Below are 14,651 nucleotides of genomic sequence, written 5' to 3'. Positions count from 1 at the left end.
TCCACTGAACAGTCTTCATCCTTATAGATTCACAAATCATTTCAGTATATTCCAGACATTAGGGTCATCATTAGAATAGTTATACCAGCAGCAGCTGGTGTCCTTTGAGCCTTATTTCAATAATTTCAAAATATAATATGCTTCTTTTTATTTCATTTTTTTAAAAGATTCTGTATAAATTGGAAGTTACTACCTTTTAATGTCATACCTAAAGTTTGCAAAACTGATTAAAATACCACGAGCGCTTTAATTTGCTTTTAAACTGTTATTCTCAGGACTTGATAAATAATGTGCCAGTATAAACGCACCTGTAGAAAATACTAAAATAAGACGAAATGTAGCTGAGTAATTGCTTTATAACAGAATTACAAGAGTAGGAAAATCCATAAATGGTTGTTAAGGTTAGCTTTAGCTGTAGGACATTTATTTTGTGTGGTCAGTGTCATTAGGAGAAAATTTAGAGCATTGCACAACTAAAACTGATAGATATGACCATTTTACAAAGGTGCTTTTAAAAAGGTAACATTGTGGATGGTAGAATAGTCATTTCAAATAGTGTTCTTTTTAGGTCATTAGTAAAGAGATGAGGTGTGCTCTTGTGTTTTTCCTCAGGTTTTTTATTCCCCCCAAGTGTACTAAATGACTAAATATAATTGATGATCAGTAATTTTGGCCTGATATAGGCTTCTTGGAAATAATGGTAAATTACATAATTCCTGTGCTGGATTGTTGAGATTATGAATGTTAGACATGGATGGGGGCTCTGTTTTACTGATGAAAAAACTGAGGTCAGAGATGTCTTTATAATGTATAGCAAACTGTGAACATATACATTTGATACTTGACTGCGTGCATTTGACATTTACGGTAGTTGTCCTAAAAGGTTGCATCATATCATCTTTCAGAGATGGAATTGGCTGTTTGGACATTGGTTTTTGTTTTTTTAATGAGAAAATAAAATATAGCATGAGTCATTTCCTCCCCTAAAACCTTTTTATATGTTTGAAACATGCCCATATGTGAAGCAGATTATGTACCCATGTTAATTTAATATATTAATACATATTGTGCATTTAAACAATATCTTTTTTGTTAAGGTATAATTGACATATAACATTATATTAGTTTCAGGTGTACAGTATAATGATTCTATATTTATATATACTGCAAAGTGATCAGTGCAGTAAGTCTAGTTAATATCCATCACCATATACATAGTTAGAAAAATTTTTCTTGTGATGAGAACGTCTAAGATTTACTCTCTTAGCAACTTTCAAGAATGCAGTAGAGTATTACTAACTATATTCCCTATGCTGTACATTAGATCCTCATAACTTACTTATTTTATAACTTGAAATATGTAACTTTGACCCCCTTCCTCCATTCCACCTACTCCTCACCCTCACCTTAGGCAATCACCAATCTGTTCTCTGTATCTATGGACTTGTTTTTTTATTTTTTGTTTTAAATTCCACGTGTAAGTGAGATCATTTGGTATTTTTCTTTCTCTGTCTGACTTACTTCACTTAGCATGATACCCTCCATGTCCATCCATGTTGTCTCAAATGACAGGATTTCCTTCTTTTTATGGTTGAATAATATTCCATTGCGTGTGTGTGTGTGTGTGTGTGTGTGTGTGTGTGTATTCATCTAGCTAGTTAGTTTACATTTCTTTATCCATTCATCCAGTGATGGGCATTTAGATTTTTTCTATATCTTGGCTATTGTAAATAATGCTGCAGTGAACATGGGGTATGTATATATTTTTGAACTAGTGTTTTTGCTTTCTTTGGATGCATACCCTAGAGTGGAATGGCTAGATCATATGGTAGTTCTATTTTTAATTTTTTGAGGCACCTCCATATTGTTTTCCACAGTGGCTGCACTCATTTGCATTCTCACCAACAGTGCACAAGGGTTTGCTTTTCTCAACATCCTTGCCAACATTTCTTATTTCTTGTCTTTTTAATAATTAGCCATTCTAAGAGGTGGGAGGTGATATTGTGGTTTTGATTTGCATTTCCCTCATGGTTAGTGATGTTGAGCATCTTTACATGTGCCTATTGGCCATCTATATATCTTCTTTGGAAAAATGTCTATTCAGATTCTCTACCCATTTTTCTAATCAGATTATTTGGTATTTTGCTATTGAGTTGTATGAGTTTTTAATATATTTTGGATATTAATCCCTTATCAGAAATATAATTTGCAAATATTTTCTCCCATTCAGTAGATTGCCTTTTCATTATGTTGATGATTTACTTTGTAAATAATGTCTTACTGAAAGTTACTTCGCTTAGGTCATGGAGCCAAAAGATTTCAGAACCAAATTTACATTAGAATAAGATTTAACACTTTTTTAAAAATTTCAAACAAACAAGTCATGCAAGATAGTAAAAATAGCAAGGATTTAAAGAGCTGGACAGACCTGAGCTCCAATCTTCCATGTCTTACCTGATGTGTGACCTCAAGAAAATTACTTAATTTTCACATTTCTCCCTTTGCAAAATTGGCATATTGAACTCTTTTCTACAGAGTTGCTGAGAAGGTTTCTAGTGTATGATCTGACACATAGTTAGCTAACATTGATGGCTCTTTATTAAACTGAGATGTAGAAAGGTTATGTGATTTATGCAGGATAGATCTGATTGATTTTGCAGAGAATCTTGATCCAAAGTTGTTTAATTTTATCATTATTGAATAATTTTATCATTATGCCATCATGTACCTTAACGCTGACCCTCCATGAATTATGCCATTTGAAGGTAAGGGTTCCAGATTTTCAACTAAACAAATTCTTGAACACCTTCTGTGTATAAAACAATATGCTAAACACTGTGAAGGGTGCACAGGTAATAAGACACGGAGCCTGCCTTCATGGAGCTTATTACAGCCTATTGATAAAGAGAGATATACACAGATGTCTACAGCATCAGCAGAATATGAAAAGTGGATTTGTACAGATAGGCCAGGGAGGAAGAAAGTGCTTTCAACTGGGCGATGGGGACATTATTGTCATTTGTTCACTCTTTCAACAGATATTTACAATGTGAATAATGTCCTCAACTTGATAAGTTCTAGAGAAATGATGGCAAACAAAATGGTTAAATACTTGCCCACATGGAGCTTATAGGCTAGTTTAAGAGACAGACATTTATAGAATAATCACAAATGTATAATTTAAAACTATAGTAAGTGCTCAAGGAGAAAAGTTAAGGTTGCTGTGAGAACATATAGCATTCTGATAAGATTTAGTATCAAATTTAGAGGTAGCTCCTTGAAGAAGTATTTGTTTTTGAGCTGAGGGCTAGGGTGAGTAGGAATTAAAAGGGGGAGGATCCCAGGGCACAGCATAAACAGAAGCAGAAGGAAGATGGAGCAAGATGTACTCGAGGATGAGAAGAAAATCTATGGGGCTAAGATAGGGAGGTGGAGGCGGGGAAGGGCTATGAGAAGACACCGAAGAGTTACATAATGAGGTCATGTTAGAGATTTTGCTCTCTATTTTAAGAGCCATGGGACCATACTGAAGGGTTTTAAGCAAAAAAGTACTATAATCAGATTAGTTTATTTTTAATCATTGTGGCTGAATTGTGAGGTTGGAATGGAAAAAAGCAAGACATTAGTTTGGGTGAATGCTGGTGGATAACTTGTCCAGGGTGGTGACAATAGAGATAGAAAGAGGTGGATGGAATGGAGAAATAGTTATGAAATAAAAACTATGGAATTGGTAATGAATTGTGTATCTCTCGGAAGAAGGGGAGGAAAGATCTAGGTTTCTGGCTTTCTAAATTGTCTTAGGGAGTATTACCACCAAAATTATGATCCTGAGATCCTACGTCTGGTGGCATACATGTTATCATAGATTGCTGGGTAGCTGCATTTCAATCTCAGACTCTTTAGCAGGCAAATAACTAAGTTGCACCATTTAATAACTGCTTTTGGGGACAGTGGGGACATTTGTAGAAGCAGAAGGAAAAGAAGAAGAATTAACTTTTTCTGAGTACCTATAATGTGTCAGGCATAGTGCAAGGTATTTTGTGCAGATAGCAAGGTTTCTCAGTCCTGGCACTACTGACATTTTGGGTTGGATCATGCTTTGTTGTGGGAAGCTGTCTTGTGCATTGTAGGATGTTTATCAGCATCCCTGACCTCTGCCTAGTAGATGCCGGAAACAACCCCCCCTTCAGTTGTGACAATTAGAATTGTCTTCAGAACCACTGATCTAAAGAATAAAGTGAGATATTTGAGCGGAGGGGAAAAGTTCATGGTATTCTATGTATCCATTAAATATATTCTAAAAATGTTCCTCTTAATCACTCTATTTTTATGTCTGAAAAGTTGAAAGATGTAATGACAGGCTTTTATGTTAAACTCAATCTTTTCCCTAAAAAGAAATCATACCTAGTATTAAAATATCTTGAGGGTTTTTAATTGTTAGAGATATTATCATTCATGAGTGTCTATGCATATAATTTCTCTGGTGTACCAGTGACTGGGATTTGTCAGTTCAAATATAGATACTCCACTACTTAAAAATTTGAGTGTTCCTCTGTTTTAATAAAAATGTGTTTCTTCTCAAAAAATTCTTGTAACTCATTACTTTACTCCATTCATATTCTTCTGGAATGTGGTATTTACAATTCTAGTCTGTCAGATTTGTTAATTGAGCCCTGCTGTTCAAAAAGCACTGTGTATGAGAATGAAAAAAATCACATCAATTTAGGGATTCACTACAATTTAGCTACTAATAATGAAAATGAATTAGCAGAAGAATTCCATAGTCAGGGTGATTTCATTTGTAGCCCATTTAAGAAAGCTGCTGTTCTCTGATATTTGCTAGTAGGATTGGTCCTACTGTTTGTAAATTTGCTTAAGTATGAAATATTCTATAGGGCCATTCTAAGAGTTTAGAATACTTAAATTATTTTAGACCCAGATACTGTGAAATCTTCTGTCATTACAGTACAAATAATTGTATAGCCCATTGCTAATAGTGAAGAATCTCAGTACTTTAATTTGTAAGGATAAACTCAAATATTTTTGCCATTATGCTTCAAAAATTGAGATTTCAATGTGGAAATACCAAAATTGTAATTTTAATGTTGTGCTAATCATGCAAATATTTTACTTTCTTGGAATTTTCTGCTATCTCCTGGATTTATCATATGAGCTATGTATATAAAGTACTTCATCAACTTTAGGTAATATTAACTGAAAAGAATATTTTCCAGGACATTTTCTACTAGAGTATACATTTGGGTATACATAATCTGAAGGAAAAATATTGCAAGCAGAGGGGTATATCTGTTGTCTTGCTTTACCTCTGAATTTCCACAGTCTTAAAATCATAGCGTAGAAAGCACTTTAAGAGTCAACTACTCTATTTCTTTACCAGACAGCGTTATATAGCTAAACTGTTGTGGCCAAATGGAAATAAATCCCATTTTTAAAGACCTCTAGAGACATCACAGTTGGCAACCAATTCATGGTTCAGTGACCTTTACTGTTAACTGCTTCTTTTCTATACTTTTCCTAAGTCGTTCATGCTATTATTTAGGCCCATTATCTTCTTCTCTTCTGGCCTAAGTAGTTATTAAGATTGGCTGGTCCCTGTATTTATTAGACATAATCTGAAGACTTCTTAAGTATCTGTCCGGCTAACTTATTTTCTCAGACCAAAAAAAAGCCTCTTCCTCAAGCTTCTGTATAATTTTTTCAAACATTTATCATCTTTCTGACTCATGTCTCCTGAATATGACAAGCAGATAGAAGAAATGAGTTTCTTCTTTCTCCCTTCCTCCCTCCCTCCCTTCTTTCCTTCTTTGCTTCCTTATTTTCATTTTTGTTTCTTTTCTCTCTTAGCTTCTTCTCATTTATACCTAGAAATTATTGTCTGAACAATGTACATTCTTAGAACACAAAAGATTTCAAACTAATTAGATAATCTGGAGCCCTTTGATGACACATTCAAATGAGGAAGAAAATCTCTTATTCGAAGTGTGTGTATGTGTGTGTGTGTTTGTGAGAGAGACGAGAGAGACAGAGAGAGACAGAGAGAGAGCAAGGGGCTAAATTCTCCCAAACTTTTTGAACAGTTCTTTTTCTATAAACTGTTAGTCAAGTGTATAATGTTTGTATATCTCCAAATATTTGGAAGAAAGCTATTCTTTTTCTTTTTTAGACTCAAAAGAGAACCAGAGTTTTATAAAATTATATAATTAACGTGTATTATATATATGTATTATATATATATATATATATATATATTTAGACTTTGATTAACTTCCCTTCCTCCCCCACCCAACCCCAAGAAAATAAAATCTAGGTGAAAACAGTATGCTTTGTATACAAACTCAACTTTGTGGCAAATTCTCTAATCCCTCACGCCTTTCCAAACTCCCTCCAATATAAGGAAATTTAAAGCTGTTCCTGGAGATGGATTGTAATCTGCACAATGTTGCAATGTTAAAAAAAAACTAGTAAGGTTTTTTCCTCTTAAAAATATATATTTATTTTTTAAAGTTTTTTTTACCTTCCTATTTGACACATTTACCTTAAAAAGTATTTTTGTTAAGATATTATTCTCATGCTTCGAAAGAGTAGTATTTTATTCAATTTATAGTGAGTTCAAGACAAGAAATGATTAAAATTGGTTCACCCTTAAGAAATGATTGCATTACATTTTTTTCCAAAAAGGTGAACTTCTTAAGAGGCTTTAAGTCTGTTTTCTTCTCACCTGTTAGTTTCCCATGTCTTTTTAAAACTCTAGCTAGATATTCTTTAAAGATTTTTTAATGTCATGAGGAATTCTTTAAAACTATTTTTATGTGTAGGTAGTAATGATTTTAGATTAAACAGTTTATGATAGTTTAAATGTAAAATCAAATAGATTCTGTGTCCTACTGCATATAGTTCTCCCCAAACTGATTAACTAGTAGGGAAATTTGTACAGACTTGGATTTAGTCGAGAGACCTGGAAGACAGCCTTTGGTTAGTCATCTGTGACCTTGAGAAAGTTATTTAACAATTTAGGTTCTCCGTTTTCTCATGCAAAAAGATAGGGTTAGACTGATAAGTTCTAAGGTCACTTCCAGAGCTAACATTTTATTGTTTTATTGTTTTATTAGAGATAGAGACAGACAGGCTCTTCGTCTTTCTTAGGGAGAAAGGGGAGCTGGGATAGAGGTGCTCCCAGCCTTTAAAGCAGAAAAAAAGTTGAGACGAGTTATGTGGAGGGAGGGAGTGAAGCAGCCCATAAACCAGGAGCTTTAGAGGATAATGAATGAACAGGATCCAAAGGACTCTTGTTTTTTCTAATTCTTTCTGGACTTTCCTAACCGGACAATAATAGGCACTGCCTGTTGTGTAGAAGATCTCTGCTTTCTGTATGGGGGAAAAAAAAAAAAAAAAAAAAATCCTTTGATCTGACCCTGAGAGAAATACAGAGAAAGGGGAAATCTGAGAAAAACTTAAAGAAATTTCTATCATTTATTCTCCAGAAGAGAAATTTTGGGATGATAATTTTCTTCAAATGAGAAAAAGGATTTTATGTGGAGGGTATAAATGGCATTTATTTGTTTACTTAAACTCGAACAAATGAAATTGTGATGGGCAGGTTTTCATTTAGATAAGAAGAATCACTTCCTGATAATCATGGTTGTTAAAAGCTTAAATGATCATTCAAGATAGGGTCCTCTCAAAAACCTCTGATGTTTTAGGAGCTTCTGTGTTAGATGTTGTTTTAGATAAGTTTTAGGGTCCTTAATAGACTATGAAAAACCTTACAGTTATCAATTGTCATTGATGTGATATGCAAATGCATTAGCCTAACATTCTTAAACACACTGGATTTTAATTAAAAGATTCAACTGCTATGGTTCAATTGCTGGTAAAACCTATAGGCAAGGGAAAAGTGCTTTTTAAAATTTTAAATGAGCTGCTTCCCAGTGATTTTTTTGGTTTCTAACATGTTAAATATTTTTGAAACTGTTTAAGAAATTTTAAATTACCTAAAATACATGACTAGAAACTATTTAGGAATCATTCCTCTGATCTCCTGACTTCAAATAAGGCTTGATTTTAACTGCATCAGTCTAATGGGATCAAATTTATTTTCAGATTACCCAAACGATAATTTTATGACTTTTTGTTTTCTCAAAGCAAAGTTCTGTTGCTACAGTTGTCAGGTTCTCTCTCTTGTAGTTTCTGAACATTTCTTCCTGTCACTTAAAAGACATCATCTTTAAGGTTATGAGAAATGTAAGCAAGTCCCATCCTCTGTTTGTTTTCAAATCTGGATAGCATAGTTATGCTATGATAAACATTATGCCTGAGCAAATGAGAATATGCTTTTTTTTAACTTTTCTTGCCTGCGTGATTGAAAAATTATGCTTAGAGTTTTTTTTTTTTTAATACTTTTTTTTTCCCCACACTATTTTAAATATTTATTTATTTATTTATTTTTGTCTGTGTTGGGTCTTCGTTTCTGTGCGAGGGCTTTCTCTAGTTGCGGCAAGCGGGGGCCACTCTTCATCGCGGTGCGCGGGCCTCTCTTATTGCGGAGCACAGGCTCCAGACGTGCAGGCTCAGTAGGTGTGGCTCACGGGCCTAGTTGCTCCGCGGCATGTGGGATCTTCCCAGACCAGGGCTCGAACCCGTGTCCCCTGCATTGGCAGGCAGATTCTCAACCACTGCGCCACCAGGGAAGCCCCCTATGCTTAGAGTTTTTACCTTAGAGTGAAAAGTAGACAATTTATTTCACTCACGTTAAAGGGAACGTGTGAGTTAAAATGTGCTTCTGAATTGCCTTTAAATTTTGCATATGTGGTAAAAATAGGCAAGAGAACTCTCTCCATTTTAAAGCTACCATTTCGCAGCAGCAGTGCTTGGCATAGTTCATTTATTTAAAGTACCGGAATGTATATCAAGTCTAATTAGTTGTGACTTGCTGAAAGACACGGACATTATTTATTTGAGTAGAATGTATTGTGGATGTCTACTGGGCTATTACGGAAAAGCTCTGCATTTGACAGTAATTACCTTTGTTTCTAAAAGAGCAAAACAATTGCTTTCCAGTATTTTAAATATGTAATACTTGAGCTTTCTATGTTAAAATACCCAATGTTTCAGCATTGAGAATAGGTATTGTGATTATAACTTTATTAGTGTTATAAAGTTTTCTCTGTTTCCATAATGTGTTTACATTTTTCCTGTGTGCTTTCTCAATTAAAAATATGCAAGAATTCAAATGTAATACCTTTTTTTAACCGTGCTACTCAACCTATGTTGGTCCTGAATCAGCAGAACCTGGGTTCTGCAAAATCCCTGGTCACACTTCTGACCTATACAATCATAACCTGTATTTTAACCAGATCTTAGGGTGATTCTTATGCTTATTCAAGTATGAGAAGCATGGGTTTAATAGAATATCATTGGCAGCATGAACCTTTTAAAATTAATCTGATGGCGGAGTTACAGGATTTAACACTTCTTTATCCTTAAGATGCTTGATTTCTATTCTATGTAGCATTAGCAGTTAAGATTTATAGTGTGTTTTAAACCCATTACGTATATAGTTATCTAATCCTGGTAGCAAAATGTAAAGTCATTGAAAAGTGTTTTATAATTTCATAGATATCATTCATTGTAGCTCTGCCATTTAATCAAAGTAGAGATTTTAAGATTCATTTCTATTTTTCTTAAATGATTTATGATGATGATGGAAATGCTAACAAATATTCATTCATGGACAGTATGAGCCATGTATCCAAATACTAATGTGCTCTTCATTTTATTTTAAAAGAAAGATCATTGTTAAGTCAAATCTTATTACTTCTTCCGTTTCATTTTCTGTTTATTTTTATTTATTCCATGTTTTCTTTTTTTGCTTTGTTTTAGTTGGGTCTGGTAAGTTGACATTTTATTGGCCATCTTCTAATCATCGTGTCACTGTGACTGGAACTTCTCTTCCCCTTTCCATCCATACCCTTCCATCTCCTTCAACCAATCAGCCTCCATGTTTCACTTGTCATTGGCCACAAAGACAGACTGCACAGAATAAAGTCTGCAGGAAGTATGGGTAACTGTGACAAAGAGTAAAGGTAATGGGGTTGCTAACTTTATGTCTTATTAAATGATGTGTGATCTGCATCCTTTTATTTTTTCTCTTTTTAAATGAGTGATAAGTGATAGGACTTTATCTTGATTAAGTACTATTTCAATTTATATCTCACAAGATAAACAAATGAAGAAAAATAGGTGCCCAGAGGACAGTTTGGGTTTGGGAGATCCAAAATATGTTTATGAATCCATGTCTGCCTTTTTGTAACTGTTATTCAATAATAGTCATTAAAAGTCCTGCTGGTGAATAACCTTGCGCTTAGGGCTGTTTGCACTCATTTTCATTTCTATGTGTCAGAATAATTTCATTTTATGTAAGAAATAACCACATGATGTGTCTAAAATTTATCAAAGTTTGCTTTGATGAACAATTTGTCCTCATATAAATAAAGGTTTCTAAGTACTTTCATGATCAGTACTTTGGGGAAGGTCCATTCACATACTTTAAGGATGCTGGAGCACCATTTTTGAGGAATTTTGTATGGTGTTCCAGGGAATAATTTTGACCCTAAAAAAGTCTCTCTATGTTTTAAGTTAAAAAGCTATACACGTATTATAAAGATGTCATTTCATACTAATACAGATAAGAGGATGGATTGTTCAGTAATGGTGATGCAATAATGAGCTATTAGAAGAAAATAGCTTTCTATATATGCAAAAATATAGATGGGTTAAAATTTAATAAAAGCAAAATTCAGGATGAAAATAGAGTGAATATTTATATAATATAATTTCATATGTATTATGTAATCTATATTATATAATTTTATTGATAGAACAACAAAAATGCCTAACTAGATTAGAAAGACTTTTAATAAATGGAAAAATATATCTACAGCATTTTTGAGAAGTGGATAAAACTTTTAGCTTATCCTTAGTTCTTAGAAATCAAAAAGTTAAGCACAATTTAAAAGGCAGTGTTTGGATTAGGCTGATGTTATTTGAACCACTACCTAAAGTAGAGGGACCCCCCAGAAATGGCTTCAGAAGCCACTTCATGGAACCCCCTCTCCTGTCCCCAAGCTGTTATCTATTTAGGAATTAGATCTTTGAGGAAGAATTTGTTTGGAGGAGAAATTTCATGGCTTAAGAAGACAAAAAAAGTTTGTACACCATTGAGATAGAAGGTTTTTAATCTTTTCTAACATTCCAGCCCTTATAACCCATAACCCCTACCCTGCCCTTTTATTTAGAAGGAGAATACTGTATAGCACAGGGAACTATATTCAATACCTGGGATAAACCATAATGGAAAAGAATATGAAAAAGAATGTATATCTACGTATAACTGAACAACTTTACTGTATACTAGAAATTAACACAAAATTATAAATCAACTACAATAAAATAAATTTTAAAAAAAAGTTAAGTGCAAGAACACAATATCCACCACAAATAGGAGATCAATGACAAGGTAATGTGAATATAAATGTTTAACCTCACTAATATAAAAGTGCCAATTAAGAGGAGATTCTATTCTAAGTTTGGCAAGGATGTTCAGTGTTCGTGAGGTTTGGGAGGAAAGTGTCCTATCAGAGAGAGTTTCAGTTGAAATAAACTTGAATAAAATTGAGAGGAATGTAAATCTCACCATTGTGTTTAAGGGGGGAATTAGCAACAATCTAAATTTAAAGACAATAGATTAGTTAAATAATTAAGGTAATTTGTATTTAGACCATTAAACAGTCATTCAAGTGATACTGTAGGAGAATATTTTAAAACAATATGGTACAATTCGCATGGCTGAATTATAGGTAGCTTTTCTTTTTTCTTTGCTTATCTAATTTTCTATATTTTCAACACTGAACATCATATTAGTAGCATGATTATGTGTATTTAATTATGGCAAGTTTAAATATTGTAGCCCTTGAAAAACAGTCCAACATTTTATCATGAACATCAGATGCATATGGTGATTGGCCTTCTCAATCTAAATAGATATGTGATGATGATAGAAGATTGAAAAAGGCATATTTAATCCATTTAAAATTTTTCTTAGAGATATGTCTATATCCAATATTTAACATACATGTAGGAAAGGATTTTTTGTAAGACATGCCTCGTGGCTGATGTCATTGTTGATGTTGGCTGGAGGATATGCCTATAAGATATAGTAAATTCATTTCCAGGCAAATATCCTGTGTGGAAGGATTGATGCAGGATAAATGTAGTTTGCATAAGGGTTTGTATCCCTTGTTCCCACATAAGTCTTTGAGGTTTGAGGAGTGCTGGCGTTTTATAAAAGAAACATGGATTCTGGCACATGTTATTAGACATAGTTCTGAGATTTAGAAAAGAGACCACCCGAAGTTTTCACTTGTCTAAGTGATTTGAACATTTAGATTTTCCTACTCAAATTCCCTGCATATATTGGAAAGTCATATTTTCCCATTCATTTAATTAATCATTTGGTTTTCTTTCATTGAAACAAACCAAACTCTCTTCTGGATTTAGTTTATTATCCAGTCAGTCCTTTCAGTTTCTTGGTCTGATTTCTATGTCGGTTATTCCAACCCTTAACTAAGGAATCAAACGCTCCTGTATGGATGTGTGTGAAGGAAAATCCTCAGGCAATGGTGCACACGCCTGTTATTACACCTGGATAATGATAGTGTTTGCCAAATTCATGAGTAAACCAGTCAATTACAATCAGAGTTTTAAAAAATTGTAAGCTAGAACGTCAGCATTACCAAATTGAACCTAAACTTATTCTCCTAACTTTGTATTTTCTTCCCTATAAGTTATGGGACATTTGAAGGCATTTGACCTGATTTTTCAGGTCTCCTATAATTTTCTAGTCAAATGGTATAATTTCTACTAAACCTCAATTAAAAATGAAAAGGGAGTATAGAAGAAAGCACACTAATCTAGAAGTTAGGAGATCTAATTGCTTTCTTCAGTTTTGTGACCATGCAAGTTGTTTTACATATCCCCTTTTTTAAAGGGGTTTTATATTCCACTTTACACACATGTATATATGTGTATACATACAAATGTGTAAAGTTGATAAATTTATATATTATATATTATAAATATTTGTGTATATGTCTCAGATACAATTGACCAGAAAATATTTAGCAAGAGAAAAGAGTACCCTTTCAAATACTCATCTTCATTAACAAGGAAGTCATATTCTCATGATCAGAGAAGTAACACTTGTGGACATAATCTAAACATACTTTTTGATTCATATTCACTTTAAGCAGTTACCCTAAGTGACTGACGTAAGTAACTAAAAGTACTTTTAAGGAAAAGGTTAGAAATAATGGAACAGTCTTAAAAAGTGGATTATCCTGTATAAACTGTTAAATGTCTGGCTTGAAACGTTCACTTCAATTTGAACTGAGACAAGAAAGGAGAATAATTAGGCGCTGCAGACAGCTGATAACAAATGAATTCGAAAAGTGTAAACAGTAGGTAGAAAGACTTATGTTCAGTGCACATTTTTTCCAATCATAAAGCACAGCCCCAAAACAAGCTTTTAAAAAAATTTTTTTTCAGCAAGCAACCCCATCAGCACACCTAATGTTTTCAGCTGCCATTGTTCTCAATGTAACTGACACAACTTTCTGACACTCTATTTACTGCTGGATGAAGTGGCCATTTAAGTCTGTATAAATCCAACAGTTTGGACAAAGCTGGCAGTATTTATAGTGTCAGGATGAGCAGATGTTTCACATTTGCCCTCATTTCCATATATATTCTGTTTGAACATGCCCTTCCCTATGTAAATGAAAGAGGCATTCGACTCCACTATTGCTTTAAATTCATTTCTATTCAAGTAATTGGACTGAAGATTTTAAATGGTTGTAATTTCCATGGTAGCATTTCGGGAGCTTTTGAGTTAAATTAATTTTAGGGCTTCCCTACATCAGGAGGTCCTTGTGTCTATGATTAACATACATGTACCTTTTAGCAGCTCTAAATAAGAAAAGATATTTATTCATACGAATTTCAGGCATACGTTGAATGTAAAGGGTCAAATTGTAGTTCAAGAATTCTTTCTAATAAGGTAGTTAATCTTAGAAGGTCAAGTAATTAAAAAGAAAAAAAAAAAAACCTCTTTACAGAACGACACGATTCCACTCTATGAATGTGCACTTAATTTAGCTTCAATTAGGTTAAGGATGAGAGTTGGTACATTACGGATATCTATAGAGTACATAACAACTGGTATAAAATAACAGCAGCACTTGGGATATCAGCAAATTGTCTCAAATAAGACAATGACTCCATGCTTTTGATTCAGGGTAATTTGTTTCATCTCCTTCAGAACCTCCACATTTTGTTGTGAAACCCCGTGACCAGGTTGTTGCCTTGGGACGAACTGTAACTTTCCAGTGTGAAGCAACTGGAAATCCTCAACCAGCTATCTTCTGGAGGAGAGAGGGGAGTCAGGTATGACCTTGTTCTAATATTTCAATCAGTAAAGATGAGTGCCAGATATATAAGAAAAAGCAACAAATTATTTAGTCACGTAGCTGTCGCTTTAAGAGAACGGAGAAATCTCTGAGTGACCTAATCGTTTC

At 33.7% G+C, this 14,651-nt stretch overlaps 1 protein-coding gene across 1 annotated transcript in view; it reads left to right on the top strand.

Moving 5' to 3' along the window:
* The window catches only part of ROBO1 (roundabout guidance receptor 1), a 928,971-nt gene that overhangs the window by 832,018 nt on the left and 82,302 nt on the right, over positions 1-14,651 (top strand). Inside the window, exon 8 of the mRNA XM_082392465.1 lies at positions 14,396-14,520. Coding sequence (XP_082248591.1) covers positions 14,396-14,520 — 125 coding nt within the window. The remainder of the gene's footprint in view (positions 1-14,395; positions 14,521-14,651) is intronic.

This window comes from Balaenoptera borealis (genome assembly GCF_965194805.1).
Source record: "Balaenoptera borealis genome assembly, chromosome: 5".
Lineage (NCBI taxonomy): Eukaryota > Metazoa > Chordata > Mammalia > Artiodactyla > Balaenopteridae > Balaenoptera > Balaenoptera borealis.
Note: the sequence above shows the minus strand (reverse complement) of the source record. Positions and strands in the feature narration are given on the sequence as shown.